Source organism: Condylura cristata, unplaced genomic scaffold, assembly GCF_000260355.1.
Source record: "Condylura cristata isolate star-nosed mole 26May11 unplaced genomic scaffold, ConCri1.0 scaffold00005, whole genome shotgun sequence".
In the NCBI taxonomy this organism is placed as follows: domain Eukaryota; kingdom Metazoa; phylum Chordata; class Mammalia; order Eulipotyphla; family Talpidae; genus Condylura; species Condylura cristata.
This window is the reverse complement of record NW_004567106.1, coordinates 55,497,680-55,514,630: the sequence shown is the minus strand read 5'-3', so window position 1 is coordinate 55,514,630 and position 16,951 is coordinate 55,497,680. Positions and strand designations below refer to the sequence as shown.

Here is a 16,951-nt window from a genome sequence, read left to right as displayed (position 1 = left end):
GATAGAGGAAATAAACAAAAAAATTGGAATTTTCTCACAGGTATCAAGAAATTGTGACCTTGGTCCTCTTCATTGTAATGGCCCTCTTGTGGTTCAGCCGAGATCCTGGTTTTGTTTCCGGCTGGTCTTCCCTGTTTTCAGAGTAAGTGTTACATACTTTGTCAAGTCTGCGGAAAGACCAAAACTGTCAGGCAAAAAACTTGTGCTGAGGTGATTAAACAAGAATACCAAAAACTTGGGCCAATAAGGTTCAACTCCTAATGATTCCCATAAGTCTAAAAGATGTCCCAAGATTTTCTTTGAAAGGGTTTTTTGAATGATTTATTTATTTATGCATACAAGAACGGGGGTACAGACCAGAGGTTCAGGGGCTTGAGAATTCAGAATGGGCAGCAGGATGGGCGGATTTATTGAAACACACCTGAGAGGAGCAGGAGGTAGGTCAGGAGAGGTCTGCTGTGCTATATGGGTCACCTCCCTGGCCTGAGGTTAAACTCATGCTGCAGTGGCTGTGGATAGCTTCATAGTGCTATGCCTTAGCTCGTTGCACCACCAGGAAGGGCCTGAAAGGAAATTTTTAATTTTAATCTTTTTAGGAAAAAGAAATGAAAAATAATGATGTATAAGGGAAGGTCATTGGTGATTTATCTATACTAACCTGTGAATAAAAACCGGGCTCTTATAGAAAAGTCTAGTTACATCCTTAAAATTGTTGAAATAGAATATTCCAGAAAGTCATGTTCTGTAGAGTAAGGACTTCAGAGCCACCCTGGTTGGTTCCATGACTTCCTCTCCCACCTGCTTTGAGCAAGTCACTTAACTTGCAGCATTTTGTCTGTAACGTGGACCAATAGTGGCACTGAAAATAGTGCTTCCCTTCTCTTTCTAGAAGGTGCAATAGAAATGTCTATTATATGAGTTAAATGCCGTTCATACTTTAGTAACTTGGTATGAATTCATAATCTCTGATTTTTTTTTTGTAAACTTAATATTTTTTAAGTCTATGGAAGATTATTTATTTGGTTCAGTATATTGTCCTTTTCTCTACTTATACCATTTTTCTACTAGTTCACTACATATCTAGCCTAGATCCATTTTTGGAATAAAATTCCTGAGCAAGTAATAAGACTGAGTTTACAAACTAATGTTAGAAGTTGGGTCAGAGTCAATTTTCTCTTTCAGTATTGTAGACACCAGCAGTCCCTGTTCAGTCATGTGAAATGAGGGGGAAGATTGGAGCATACTTTTCTAAAATAAGGACCATCCTACATGTCAATGTAAATACTCTGGTTCTGAGCCGTGTGCTCCCAGTCTATCTTTCACTGCAGTAGCCTGGCTCCTAAATTCAACAGATCTCTGATTTGGATTTCCTGTCTGAAACCCTCCACCAAGAATCCATGTGTTTGAAGAAAAGAAGTCAAACCATTAAGGATAGAAGTATTCTGTTCCCATGAAATAAAGCAATTCTTCTCTCCCTGAAGTAGCACCTTCTGTTTATTTAGATAGAGCCAAAACTTTTCAAAGGAGCAAAATCTGACTCCAAATTCCTTTGTTCAAGTCGGAGTCAGTCACCAATCAATTCAGCAGTGCACTGGAGTACCATGGTTAAATGGCTGGCCTTCCTTTTGTGAGCTTCAGTTTCCTGTAAAATAAATCTCAGTTTCGGCCCTCCCTGGTGGTGCAGCGGGTTAGAGCACAGCACTGAGAATCTAAAGCCACTTCTGCATGAGTTCAATTCCTGCCTGCCCCAGAGGTGACCACATGGTGTGGCAGACCTCTCCTGACCCACCCGCTGCTCCCCTCAGCAGTGTACTTCGTCGAACTGCCTGTTCTGTTCCCCACTCTGTCTCTGGTGAAGCCTCTCACCGCCCCTTAGCCTCTGTACCCCAGTTCTGTATGCACAAATAAATAAATCTTTAAAAAAATAAATAAATAAATAAATCTCAGTTTGAGATCTCTAAACAAAATGCAGTCTCTCCATTTATGCAAGTATTATTTGACACATTGATTTTTTTTCAAGATTTATTAATTAATTAATTTGTTTGTTTGTTTGTTTATACAGAACTGGGGAACAGGCCAGAGGTTCAGGGACAGTGAGAGGATTCTCCAGAGACAGAGTGGGGCCCAGAACAGACAGATTGATGAAGTACACTGCTGAGAGGAGCAGTGGGTGAGACAGGAGAGATCAGCTGGACCATGTAGGTCACCTCTTGGACTGGGGATCAAGCTCGTACTGAAGCCTCTGTGGCCAGCTTGCAGTGTTACATCCTAACCTGCTTCAGGAAAGGAAGCAAAGGTTTGAGAGAAGAAGGGATTTGAAGCCATAAACTTAACTAACAGTTGGGTTTATATACTGCTAAAGCAAATAAAATTTTTATAATTTAAATATTTTTAATGCTGAGACAGGTAATTTAATCTGTAATAAACTCATAATAAATTAATAATAGCTTTGAAAGTCTTTGGAAAACAAATTAGTTCAGTATTGATGACTTATTTTATTTAAAGTAGTCTATAAATTATATTCATAATGTAGAGGTTTTGGTCTTTTAAATTGTCTAAAGTTAGTTGATATATAAAGATTTTATAGCTGCCACCTAAAATGTTTATTTCTATCTGTTTGAAATTGGACTGCATTCAGTCTTTCTTTTCATATAAAACAAAATCTGATTATACGGTTCCTGCAAAATTTTGGCAAAAGAGATACAAATATAACTGAAATAAAATCTATAAGGAACAATAAAATAATAAATGTTAGTTACATCGGCTAAATGATTTATACCAAGATATCTTTTAACTCAACAATGAAATTAAGAAGGTATTTAAGGAAAACAGATTGCTTCAAATGCTCGGATTGGCTAAGAAAATGCATTTCCTTGCGATTTCGATTGTTACATGAATTATAGGAGTAGAGAGCTTCTTTAGTATGTAAGCAGGCGGAGTTATAATGTAGCAAATCACATTTAGGGGGGTCCATCTCAATCTACAAAGATCCATTGATTAAATATTGCTGCTTTTTAAAATTGAATTATAATTATTTATGCCTGTTTCATTCATATCAGTCTCTAGGAACTTCTTAATTGTTGAGGCTACTGGGAACCTCTTTTTATTTGCTGGCATAGCTTGGTGATTCTAAGACCCATATATATATATTTAAAATAATATAATAGTTTATTTTTGCATCATTTTGTGCCTTTTTCCACAAAATGGAAAAAGTTGTAATCCCCATGGGCTTCTCACCACCAGTTCACCTGTGTGCCATCACCATAGTCCAGTGCTCTTCCCCCCCACCACCATTTTTTATCCCATTCCCCACTCCACCCCCATAAAATGTCTCTGTTATTTAGTTGTTCATTATTATTTTCTCCCCCGTCCTTTATACTCCTGCTGTCAGTGAAATGATCCAGTATTTTTCCTTTTCTTTTTGACTTTATTTCATTAAGCATGATCTTTTCCAGCTCTATCCATGTTGCTGCAAAAGGCATGTGTTTATCTTTTTGATTGTTGAGTAATATTCCATTGTGTATAGGTACCACATCTTTTTAATCCAATCATCTACTTTTGGGCATTTGGGTTGATTCCATGTCTTTCCTGTTGTAAATAAAGCAGCAATAAATATGGGGGTGCAGGTGTCTTTTTGAATCAGTGTCTTTGTGTCTTTTGGGTAGATATCTACGAGTGGGATTGTTGGGTCATATGGAAGCTCCATTTTTAGCAGTTTGAGAAACCTCCAAATAGTTTTCCATAGTGGTTGTACTAGTTTGCATTCCCACCAGCAGTGCAGGAAAGTTCCTTTTTCTCCACATCCTCACCAACATTTGTTGTTGCTAGTTGTTTGAAGATGTGCCATTCTCACTGGGGTGAGGTGATATCTCATTGTAGTTTTATTTGCATCTCCCTTATTACAAGTGATGTTGAATATTTTTTCATATGCTTGTTGGCCATCTGCACATCTTTGGAGAAGTGTCTTTTTAGCTCCTCTGCCCATTTTTCTATGGGGTTGTTTATTTTTTTTGAGTTTTATCAGCTCTTCGTATATCTTTGTGATCCTTTATCTCTAGTTTTGTGTGAGGAATTTTTTCCCAATAAGTGGGATATCTGTTTTTTTTATAATGTCTCTTTTGCTGTCCAGAAGCAAAAGAGTAGTCCCATATGTTTATTCTTTCCTTCACTATCGCTGCATTGGGTGCTGTATCTTCAAAGATTTTACTAAAGTGTATATCATATAATGTTTCGCCTATCTTTGCTTCCACATATTTTATAGTTTCTGTTCTTATGTCTAGAAGACCCATAAGTTTTTGAATCACTCCTAATTTGTAAAGTAATCATTTTTGAGTATCTTATAAACTACTTTTTAATTGCTTCATGTGTTATAAAACATTAAATAGGTTGATTTCATTTGACTGATATTGTGGGGTCTAATAATCATAAAAGCAGTGTTATATCTTAGAGAAACAGATAAATTCCTTTTTACAATTTATAGGAGAATTTAGGGAATTCTGGTAGTATAGGGGTCTTGCCACAGTAAAATAGTTGGGTGTTAGATGGGACTTTGCCTCATCCAACAATTTTTGGACCTTGATTCCCTGCCAATATAAAATAAAACCAGAACTGTTTATCAGGTGGGTAAGCTTTACTTAAAAGGAAAATTTGCCACATTGGTTTAGTATCTCAGCATGTGTATGCATAGCTTTGAAAAAAAGAGAGAGAACTATAGAGAAATAATGGGCACAGGCTATAGATTTTAGAGCAGGACACCTAGAAATAATCTCCTCTATCACATGTATGCTACTAGCACTTAGTTCTTGATGCCATTTTAATGTACATGTTTGTCCTTTTTCAGGTATCCTGGTTTTGCTACAGATTCAACTGTTGCCTTACTTGTAGGACTCCTATTCTTTCTTATCCCGGCTAAGAGATTGACAAAGACTACAGCAACAGGAGAAATTAGTTGAGTATTAGTTATAATTCTGAACAAATTCAGTAGAAGAGAAAAAAAATATAAAATTCCACTGGTTTCTGTTTGTGCTTAGAACAGAGGGAATGGTGTGGGATCTAGAAGGAATCTATACCCCCCTGGGAGAAAAGGTATTCACTGCTGGGGATGTCCCCAGCACTGTCTTTATGACACAGAACAAAGGAAGCAGGCTTATAGGAGTGTCTCTCTCTCTCTCACACACACACTCACACACATACCACACCAAACCACACACACCAGTACACACATACACATAGAATGTAGAATTCCTTCACATCTATGTTTCACACCAACACATCATAGGCTGGGTAGTCATATTCCTATATTGACAATATTGGAAAAGTCTTGAATTGCTTGGAAATCGTCTAATAGCATGTGGACTTTGTGTTAGTGACTGAATTTCCTTTTCCTTTTCCTTTTCCTTTTTCCACTTCAAGTAAGCTCATGCCGTAGGCAGGGCCCACCTGAGTACTTGAGTCAAGATCCATAAATGACTCATGAGTCAGACTTCTAAGACAGGATATATGTAAATAGCAAAGCATAGAAATAAAAGCTGTTTGCTCTTCCCTTGATAAGAATAGCTCAGTGTGTCTTGTGGGCAGAGCACTGAGTCCTAGAGACCCTGAGCGCTCTGACTATGGCGCCAGAGTCCTCTGGCTGGGCAGGGGCACGTGTAGTGAGGCCAGAACTTGGCTTCCCTCCCTGGCTCCTTATCTAGGAAGGCCCACAGGCAGTCTTTCCCATCCATCTCATTTTCTCTCTTCACTCTTTAGCTCCTATTCTCCTAAGAAACTCAACACTAGATTAAGAAGATGTAAATAAGGCAAAATTTGGTAAATTTTGCATGAGAGGCACAATTCAGAGGTGTTTTCATTTTAACAGGATATGTGGCCTTAATTCAAATAAGAACTAGCAAAATTTCAGTCAACTCTGAGGGTAGGTTTGGTTAGGTTTTGGGGGAAGAGATAAGGAGGAGCCTCTAGTCTCACCCTGGAGAAGTCAGCCGGTTACACCCAAATGTCAAGTGGACATAATGTGTTCATAAGTGATCTTATTTCTCAACAAACATCAGGGGAAATCTTTACCAATAATTGTTTTATGAGCATTGTAAATGGCTCCTAAGTGACTCTTACTGTTTAATCTGACTTTTGACTTATTTTAAACTGGAATCCCAATGACTCTATCAAATCATTCCTATGACATGAAAATATAATTGAATATTCAAAAAATATAGGAAAAAATAATAAGGTTGATGTTATGTGATGCTATTACAACTAATGGATATTACAAACATTTTGCAAAACAAAGACTAGTCCAATACACTGTTTTCTTCATAATAGGCAAAGACTCTAGTGGAATGAATGAATGAATAAATGAATAGCATCATAAATGACAGTGTTATAATTAACTAAGCTTATTCTAAAGTTAGGACTTTTTAAAATAATATAATCTTCCTCATAGGTCAGGTGGGAATTACTCAAAGCCTGAATATCCCTTAATAAAAAAACAATGTTGAATGTTAAAACTTCTTGTGATCTGACTACTTTAGGATAATTTTTTTTTTTAAAAAAAGCATATCATATTGTAAGCAGTATGTAATGGAAGGACTTTTGTTTTGCAGTTGCTTTTGATTATTCTCCATTGATTACTTGGAAAGAATTCCAGTCATTCATGCCCTGGGATATTGCGATTCTTGTTGGTGGAGGGTTTGCATTGGCAGAAGGCTGTGAGGTAATACTCTGAGTCTGAGATGTTTAACAATTAACTAGACTGTTCAAAAGAAGAACACAGAGACATGCACGATTTGGGCATATTCAACTTCATCCTATCATTTTAATGATGCAGATTTCAATAGCTACACAGTAAATATAACACAAAGATGAGGTGAGTACAAAGTTAAAGAATTTTACCAGGCTGCCAATATAAAATATAATTTTTATGATATCCCAGCATTTCAGAGGAAATAAAGATTCATAAAGATTACAATTTTTTTTTTTTTAGTTATTTATTTATGGGCAGATGAACTGGAGTACAGGCCAGAGGTGCAGGGGCAGTGAGAGGATTCACCAGAGTCAGAGTGGGAAGCAGATCAGGCAGATGTGCCAAAATACACTGCTGAGGGGTGCAGTGGGCAGGTCAGGAGAGGTCCGCCATGCCACATGGGTCACCTCCCTGGCCAGGGATTGAACTCGTGCTGCCCGTGGCTGAGGACAGCTTCATAATGCTGTGCTTTAACTCGTGCCACCAGTGAGGTCCTAAGATTAGAATTCATAATCCATGCAATGGTATTAGAAGACTAGATCTGTAAGAAAATAAACTTGTATAAAAACCCTATCTAGGCCCTCCCTGGTGGCACAAGAGGTTAGGATGCAGCACCACAAGCAGGCTGCTTGTGAGAGTTTGATCCCCGCCCCAGAGGTGACCCACATGTAACAGACCTCTCCTGACCCACCTGCTGCTCCCCTTAGCAGTGTCCTTCAGTCTGTCTGTCTGTTCTGCTTCCCACTCTGACTCTGGTGAATCCTCTCACTGCCCCTGCACCTCTGGCCTGAACCCAAATCTTGAAAAAAAAGTAAATACTAAAAAACAGTCCTACCTATAGTGACTCTTACCTAGTGAAGCACTCTTTCTGTGGTCTACCCTACCTTATTTCATGATGAATGTGAGTCGCTCTCACACGTTCTTCAATCTATCATGATCATAATGCTGTCAAAGAAAGAGAAAGAGAAAAGAACTAGAATCCAAAGTACTTAATACAGGCTTATTAAATGAAGTCTGGAAACAATTTCATGTGACCATGCCTAATATTGTGTTATGTCTAATTTTAGGAAGAAATAAAACCACCCAAAGGAATATACTTGACTATTTAGTATGCCTATTGCTTTGGCCTAGACTCTCCATTTAGTAGAATAAGGGAGGCTGTCTCCCTTAAAATTGCCTTGGTCACTGTAGGGTTTTTGGAAGAAAAGTATCCTTTCTAGAAAGCCCATGAAAATTCTGTATTTTTAAATTTAAAACCTCTCATTTCTGACTTTATAACCTTCTCTAAAGACTTAAAGCACATGACTGTTCCATCTCTTACTCAATGAGCATTTTCTTCTTCAATCATCAAACTAAAAAGCATGGTGAGAGAGGTGTAGTGTCCAACCTTTCATTTTCTGGGGAGTTAAATTTCTGGATTTCTCAAGACAAATAACTATCCTGTTGTCTCCTTGATCACCTACAGGGGACTGCTTTTGACCATATTGTTAATGTTTTTCTGTGGGGTTTAGATACTTGAACTCTCAGTGACAGGATTTGGTAATAAGTGAAAGCCTCGGAAATTGTCTCAATTCTGCATGTCAGTTACAATATCATTTTGGTTTGCCTCATAGGCTGCTAAAATATAACTGATCGAGATGTCAGACAAATGTGCTTTTCTACTAGCTCAGCCGTAATGAGACTTGGTTTCTCAGAATAAATAACTTCCATTCCTAAGTCTGCTAATTTAATTGTGAGGAAATCAGAATCAGCAATTCTGGCATCACTGGGAGCTTTGTTCCTCTCTCCTTCTCTGGATTTGTTTGGATGGAATCTTAGCTACTCAAATGGCTGGAAAAGCAGTGACCAGACACTAGTGTAGCAAAATCAAAGGAAATGACAAGGTGTGGACTGATCCGATACACTAGCCATCTCACTAGAGGAATTTGAGGAGCCAGGGGGTAGTGCTAGCTTGCCATGGGAATCCCAGGACATAGAGCCAGTTCCAATGGGATACCTAGAATAAACCTGCCTCAGCAATCAGACTGAAGTCATGAATTTGAAAAATACGGATGTGGACAACCATGCCCCTAGAAACTAGTTTTATAAAGATTTGAAGAAGTAGACTTTTTAAAATTTGTTCCAACTTACAATTAGTTTGGCAAATTTTCAAAAGGAAATGATAATCCTTCTAGTTAAAAACTGAGAGAACAGCTATAAAAGCATTCAGTTTATTACAATTTCCTCTTTTAAATGCCGTTTGGCTTTATTTTAACATGACTGAACTCTCCTGAGCTAATGGTAGTGATATTAGCCACTATTCTTATTAGTGAATGACTATTCCCTTTTCACACATTCCTTAATTTTTTTTCTCCTAAGTTAAGGATGGAGAAATTAATACTATTTTTCTCAGATTCTAACAAAACAACAACAAAAAGTGTCATTTATTCTGAGAGATAAAGACTGTAACAGGGACAATAACATGAAATACTGACAAAATTTAGGAAATGCAAACAGGATATTTGAGGGGTAGCTGACTTTGTATAATAGGAAAAAGGTAGAGAAAGCTAAAGTCTCCAGGCTTGCAAAAGGAAGAGCCAACATGTGATTCATCCTCATGTTTCTGGAAGAGCATAGAAATTAGATGCAGCAGATAAACTAAAAGCTGGGGGGAAACCAGGACTAAAAATAAAAGATGGTTTAAAAATTGTATAAGGAGCTGTGAACATCCCAGATGCTATCTCCAGTCTTGAATAGACAGGCTCCTGCTCTCTTTCCTCCCTGTAGAAAATTTAGATTTACTTGTAGCGAAATTGAATCAATAAGACTCAACAGCTCAGTCACCTACAGTAAAGTCTTCCTCTCAACGAGCCTTGCCCAGAAATAAAAAGCTTCAGTCATCAGGTTTACAGCCTCCCTTTTAAACATGAATGCATAGTTCTGGATCACCAGACAACTCTGATATAATAAGAACAAAATATAAAAAACAAAAGCAAAGGGAATAACAAAAAAGTAAGGCAGATGCATGAAGTAAAACTTTAAAAAGTTGTCATTGATGTCTCTGAGAAATGCTGAAATATTAAAGACATAAAACTAAAATAGAATGTTGTTTTTTAAAAATGGATAAAGAAAAAAACACTAGTATGAGAACAACATTTTTAAAATTCAAGAAGAGGTTTAGAAGATGATGCTTAAACTTGTTTAAAAAAATAGACAAAAATATGATAAATTTTGAAAAAGCGGATAAGGAAATTAGAGTAGCAATCCAAACTGACAATTAATAGGAGTTTAAGATAGAAGAAAAGGAAAGGAAATAGGAGGATATTGCTAAGACTTAATACAAGAAGTCTCCCAGAGCTAAAATCTGGAGATTCTGGAGCAGTGAGATCTCCTCCTAATGCAAAAGCAATTCATGGAGACTGTCAGAGCCTTTATCGCCACTGAATGATCCTGAAGATTTCCAGAGCGGGGAGCAATATGTGTGTGTGTGTGGGGGGGGATCTTTCCCAACAGATCTAGTCAGACATAATCAAAATCCATTATTAAAGTTTGTATATTTATATTCTGGGATGAACAGTGTCAATGTGATTTAAATGATAGATCATCTTTTCCCATCTAAAGTCAAAACAAATAAAAACATAAGTAGAAGGCCGTCCCTGGTAGTGCAGCAGGTTAAAGCACAGCTCTAAGAAGCTAAAGGCACTTCAGCATGAGTTCGATACCTGCCCCAGAGGTGACCCACATGGTGCGGCAGACCTCTCCTGATCTGCCTGCTGCTCCCCTTAGTAGTGCTCTTCGTCAGTCGGCCTGTTCTGCTCCCCACTCTGTCTCTAGTGAATCTTCTCTTAGCCCTGTACCCCAGTTCTGTATGTATACATAAATAAATATAAACTACACAAAACGTGCATGATATCTGGTATTCACTAGGCGGTATACACCAACTGGGGATGTCTTTGACCACTTTCCCTATGGGACTTTACTGCTTGTAATTGAAGCTCTAACTATCTAAACACACCTATAAATATCTAATAAGAGTTGCGAGTGTTTGTCTTTAAGGAGTACAATTTAGAAGTGGAGAAAGGTAAACCAGAAGAGCTCCTCTTTTTTTTAAAGTCCTATAGTGCCACATGATTAGTTAAAATAGTCACATATTTTAATCAGCTAAATTAAATTGCATTAAAAAATATGGGAAGACAATTCAAGCATCCTAAAGCATGTTGGTAGAGGTAAAATAAGAATAGCTGAGAACTATTCATGTCAAAGCCATCTACTATACCACAGGAAAAAAGAAAGATTAACTAATATTTAAGGTCAGTTCTCACAGCAAGTACAGCTTTTATTTATTTAAATCAGTTGATTAAAAATGAATTATTAATGAATAATGAATGCTATAAATTTGTTTTTCTAGGCCTCGGGACTATCCAAGTGGATAGCAAATCAATTATCTCCTCTAGGTTCTTTACCAGGATGGCTAATAATTCTCACATCTTCTTTGCTGGTCACATCCTTAACAGAGGTCGCCAGCAATCCCGCTACCATAACCCTCCTCCTCCCCATACTGGCTCCACTGGTAAGATTCTTGCGTATCCCACTTCACTCTTCACCAAAAGGGTAGTATGGATGTCATTTCTCTCATGCCCTCTGAAATGAAGTCATTTTTGGCTTGAATTAAGAAAGCTATTTTCCTTCTTTTGGAACAGCGCAGTCTGAAGTGAATGCTACCTTCCTTCTCCCTGGTTTGGCTGTACAGATAAGTGGGAGGGTCAGCCTATATCCTTTCCAGTGTTAAGCCTGGGGGGATCAGCATGAACTGGCAACTCTAGTCCTTAGACCACTATCACAGACCTGTCTCCCTCTGGAAGATTATTTCTGAATCTCTGAGCAGTGCCACGTAGAAGTGATTTGCACGTGAATGAAACTCAAGACTTACACTTCAGGCTTTAAGTTTAAATAGGTTAGTCACAGTTCTCCACTGCCCAGGGAAGGAATTTGAAAAGATAAGCAAGTGGATTTTCAAAAGGAGAGAGGGAAAATCTATCTTCCCACCTCCCCAGTGATAAGACATATAAGACATAGCTTTAGGTAAAAAAAAAAAAAAAAATTTAATTGGGACAGATGAGGAAAGCACTTTCAATGAAGAAGGATTGTCTTTCTGAAATTGCTGTGTTGCCAGCTCAAGGGGCATCTTCTGCTGGCACTCTTGACATGCTGCTTCGAATTAGAAAAGAAATATAGGCATTTTATATTGGTAAAACATCATTTTGGGGTTTTCAGTTTTTAACTTCTCAACATGGAGCCGTTAGAAGATAATGTGGTGAATTAAGAATGCTAGTAATTTCTTCTTCTGTGAAGATCCCAAGCACATCTTAAATTACATGTGTTTCTGGGCCCTCCCTGATGGCACAGTGGGTTAAAGCACAGCACTGAGAAGCTAAAGCCACTTCAGCATAAGTTTCATCCCCACCCAGAGCTGACCCACATGGCGTGGCAGACCTCTCCAGGCCCGCCACTGCTCCCCTTAGCAGTGTACTCCCTCAGTCAGACTGTTTTGCTCCCCATTCTTTCTCTGGTGAATCCTCTAACCACCCCTGCACCTCTGCAATGTATGCATAAATAAATAAATCCTTTAAAAAAAAGTACATGTGGCCCTCCCTGGTGGCGCAGCGGGTTAAAGCACAGCACTGAGAATCTGAAGCCACTTCCGCATGAGTTCGATTCCCGCCTGCCGCCTGCCCCGGAGGAGACCACATGGCGAGCCAGACCTCTCCTGACCCGCCCGCTGCTCCCCTCAGCAGTGTACTTCGTCAATCTGCCTGTTCTGCTCCCCACTCTGTCTCTGGTGAAGCCTCTCACCATCCCTGAGCCTCTGGCCTGTCCCCCAGTTCTGTATGAATAAATAAATAAATCTTTAAAAAAAAAAAAAAAGTACATGTGCCTCCAAGGCAATAGAGGCAATGGCATGGCATGATGGGAAGCTTTGGAGCCAGAGGGACCAGAGACCCTACCTAGTTCTCCTGATTTTCATCTGTGTATTTGGGCAAATGGCCTATCAGTTTCTTCTTCCATTATCTGGGGGTAGAGCAGACCTTTCATAAAGCAAATAGAAAGCATATTATAGTGTATATTACATTGCATAGAATACACATAAATGTTTCCATATATATTATTTGTAAACAATATATGTAAAGACTTTGCACAGCATTTACCAACGTAAAATAGTAACAACGGTTGCTATTTTATTTAGCCTCTGTAATAATTGAATATATTCTAAATGAACTGAGCTCTAATGCTTAAATGGATACCAATAATCATATAAACACAGGAAGAAGAACTTTCTAAAAATTTTCTTCAAGTTATAGCTCTATCTATTATATAATTTTATATCTGTAGGTTCCAACCTATGTCTAGGAAAGTTTAACATTTTTGTCATTTGATACTTGGACCTCAACATTTTACTGAGACTCCTTTTTATCTTTCCCAACAGGCTGAAGCTATTCAAATAAACCCTCTTTATATTTTGATACCTTCTACTCTGTGCACGTCATTTTCATTTCTCTTACCAGTAGCAAACCCACCCAATGCCATTGTGTTTTCATATGGCCATCTAAAAGTGATTGACATGGTGAGTAAGCTCAAGTTTCAGTCTACATTTCTTGTGTGGTGTCTTGGGTTATTTTTTCCTTCTACATACTAATAAGCTGGCAGTGGTTTAAGTTCTGCTATTTTAGGGTGAGCACATGACTAGAGTCTTGAGTGTTTTGTTCTTATGAGTAATAATGATAAGCAGACATGCCATTAGAATTTGCCATCATAAATACAGAGATATTGAGTGCATCAGTAATATCCCAGGAGAAGGAAAGAAGCATCAATATTTTCAACACAATGACTTAAACTTACAGATTCAGTATTCAACTTGACCTAAGTAAGAGGAAGAAATAAGGTCAATGAAATCCAGCAATCACATAGTACTATGCTTTGCTCTCAGAAATATTTATGCGAACAACATTTGCTCTGAATAAGACACTGGATTCAGTGCCTGGTTGATTAAAAGTCTTCTTTCGTCTTATTCTAATATTGGCACCTGACAGGAGAGCACAAGTAGGTGATAATGGGAAATTTAAGTGATAAAATGTGCACATTTTGCTATTCACAAAAGTGGTGGTAGTCAAGAACTACTTTGAGAATGTGATAATCTCCCTGCAATCTTGAGCTCCAACTTCCAAGTCAAACTAACCATGAATAAAACTGAAATAATTCAGTGAGCTTGCTAAGCAAACACACCTTCAGATTAAGTCCCAGCTCCATCTGCTTTACATAGATCCCTACCCTATGCCCTGCAACATAAACATTATAGTAACGCTACTATACAGAGTCATGTAATATCTTTTTGATAAATAAAATGTGAAACATAAAATAGAATATCAGCACTGTCCTAAGTATTTTACTCAAATATAAATATAGGGTGTCTGAAGAAACAAAAGGTTTGCACCATTAGGTATCCCCATTTTGCTTTGGGATGCCATGCTTCTTTATTTTTTATTTGCTTTCATTTTCTTTCTAGGACATTTAATTTTAATTGAGCAACAGTGGTTTACCACACAGTATGTGACTCAGAGGTATATGATCACATTTCCTCATATGCATGTTACTCCACCACACCCAGCACCATGGTTCCCATAGTTCTTGGCCCTGCGACTCCAAGTTTCAATATAATGATTGCAGCGATAAACAGCTGAATTCTTTGGCCAGCTGGTCTTCCTCACACAACTCAGCTCTGCCATTATGGCATGAAAACAGCCAACATAGTATGGAACAGATGAACATGGTTGTGGGCCATCAAACTTTATAGCAACTGGTCACAGGCAATAGTTTGCTGACCTCTATTATAATGGCTAGAAAGCAATTTTGCGATGATTTAATGGACAACATGATAATGTAAGAGCTAGAAAAAATGGCAGTTCTAAGAAAGATGAATAGAAGTGGCATTATTAAATCTCAATAGAGAATACTGAAAGCTAGATGGATAATAATATTGAGTAAATATGGAAGATCCAATTTTCATAGTTACCCAGTCCTCAGCTGCTGAAAATCAAAACCACAAAACTCAAACTCTAATACATAGGAATGGGCAGATCTTTTAAAGGGCCTTTTCTAAAATCAGAATGACTTTGGTATATTTCTAAAAGAAAGTTCACTGAGACTCAGCTGCCTCTGAGCTGAGGACAGATTCTCTTCTTGACAGGAGTGGAAGAATGATGTATTTTGTGCACTCAACAATTTACACTATCTATAGGATGCATGCAAATCTGGCACATGCATCTTGCAACAGCGTCCCAATTCTCCCATCATTTTTCTTTTTTGAGAGAGTGACGTTTATTACTCTTTCTTATTCAAGGTCAAAGCGGGACTTGGCATAAATATTTTGGGCGTTGCTGTGGTGATGCTTGGCATGTTCACCTGGATTGCACCCATGTTTGACCTTTACACTTACCCTTCTTGGGCACCTGCAATTAAAAATGAGACCACGCCGTGAGAATGTTCCAACTATCTTGTGGTGAGCTTTGGAGGCCATTAAGAATTCATTGCAAAATTTGATTCTGGAAAACTGATGATACCTTTAAATCACTCCTGGTGTACTGCTGCAGTTCTGGCAAATATCTGAAACCTGCCATCATAGCCCACAGTCCACATTTTCTTTGAGGAACATCTATGTGCCTTCCTCAAAAACTCCACAGTTGAAATTGTGTTCATGGACCATATGAATGCTCCTTTTTCTTAAGAGTAATTTATAGCTGGACTTTCAAAGGGCAGGTCTTATTTCATTTCATATTTGGGTTCAGTATAACATTTCAATTGTCAATATATTATTCGAGAAACTTCCATGAAGCTAGAAATCAAACATAAAATATTCACGCTAACAAGGTACTTGGATACATCATTTCTTTAGTGTCGTTCAAGGGGATTTTCAGGGAAGCAAAAGCTGTGTAGGAAAGTTTAATCTAAATGCAGTGTATACTTTCTCATTAAAAATATCTCAATCAGATTGTTTTGATATGTACATTAGTGTAAAAACTGAAATTGAACTGCTAGTACCAAAATTATAACTGAATTCATTAAACAACAGAAAACTCACAGATGAGGGTTAATTTCTTTTTGACCCTCCAGTTAAATGATGTAATTCACATCCTCCTGAACCTCAGTGCACTGAGAAATACATTTTATAGAGCGTCTTATGATTTGCACTATTAATAGTAAATTAGAAAAGAAAGGTAAAATGTTACAAAACTTTTAATATGTGTATATCTGAATAACAATATTGTTTAAGTATTTGCTAATTTCAGAAAATATAATGTCCTGTATTAAAAGAGGTTCAGAAATTTAACTGAATTATCAGTGTGTATTGAAAAAGAAAAAGGAAAACAACCTAACAAGTCCATTATGTGAACAACGAAATGAAATATGAAAGGTAAAATAAAGAATAAAAATAAGGCCATTGACATTGCTACAAAAGAGAGCTGTTAATTATTCGTGGGTAAACACAGACACAAAAAGATTTGAACCTTCAAACCAGAGTAGAAAGGGAATAGTCTCCTACCACTCCAAATGTGGAAAAGAGTAATTCTCCTGGCATTCCAAATTTAGACTAAAGGGGGAAAATGACAACCAAAAGCAAAATATGCTCACGGTTAGGAAAAAAAATAGAAAACTTAAAACACAATTTCCATGCTAAAAATAAAACTGGAGACAAGATTTGAAAACATCCTTGCTGTTTCTTAATTTTCATATCAGATTTGATATTTTTTGCAAATGACTATCTTAATTTATCTTTGAAAATTTAATCTAACAAAGAAGATTGGTTTAAAAGAAAGATTATTTCTTTTAAATATTATATACTATATAGATCATCTCTTTGTTGGTTTATTAACTAGTCAACGCAAAATTATTTTTTCAAAGAAAAATGTGTCCATTACCTTGAAATACAACATTGTTGTTTTGTGTCATTCTTTTCTGTCTATTCCATTCATTTGTTTCTTTTCCTGTCATATGTTATATATTTATTTATAATGCATGCATGATATTTATTAAATTTCTGCTTTTTTCCAGTCATTCAATTCATTGTTGCTAAATTATATTACATGATGAAGACATTTTCATTATGAAAATATGAAATGACTTTTCAAATTATGATTAAATTCTGCTCACAAGAAAATAACATACATTTCAACTTGAATTATT

At 37.3% G+C, this 16,951-nt stretch overlaps 1 protein-coding gene across 1 annotated transcript in view; it reads left to right on the top strand.

The window, feature by feature from the left end:
• SLC13A1 (solute carrier family 13 (sodium/sulfate symporter), member 1) overlaps positions 1-15,248 on the top strand; it is a 68,420-nt gene extending 53,172 nt beyond the window's left edge. Inside the window, exons 10-15 of the mRNA XM_004677170.2 lie at positions 41-142; positions 4,841-4,947; positions 6,597-6,706; positions 11,124-11,285; positions 13,200-13,337; positions 15,111-15,248. Of these exons, the coding sequence (XP_004677227.2) occupies positions 41-142; positions 4,841-4,947; positions 6,597-6,706; positions 11,124-11,285; positions 13,200-13,337; positions 15,111-15,248 (757 nt within the window). The remainder of the gene's footprint in view (positions 1-40; positions 143-4,840; positions 4,948-6,596; positions 6,707-11,123; positions 11,286-13,199; positions 13,338-15,110) is intronic.
• Positions 15,249-16,951: the final 1,703 nt, after the last annotated feature.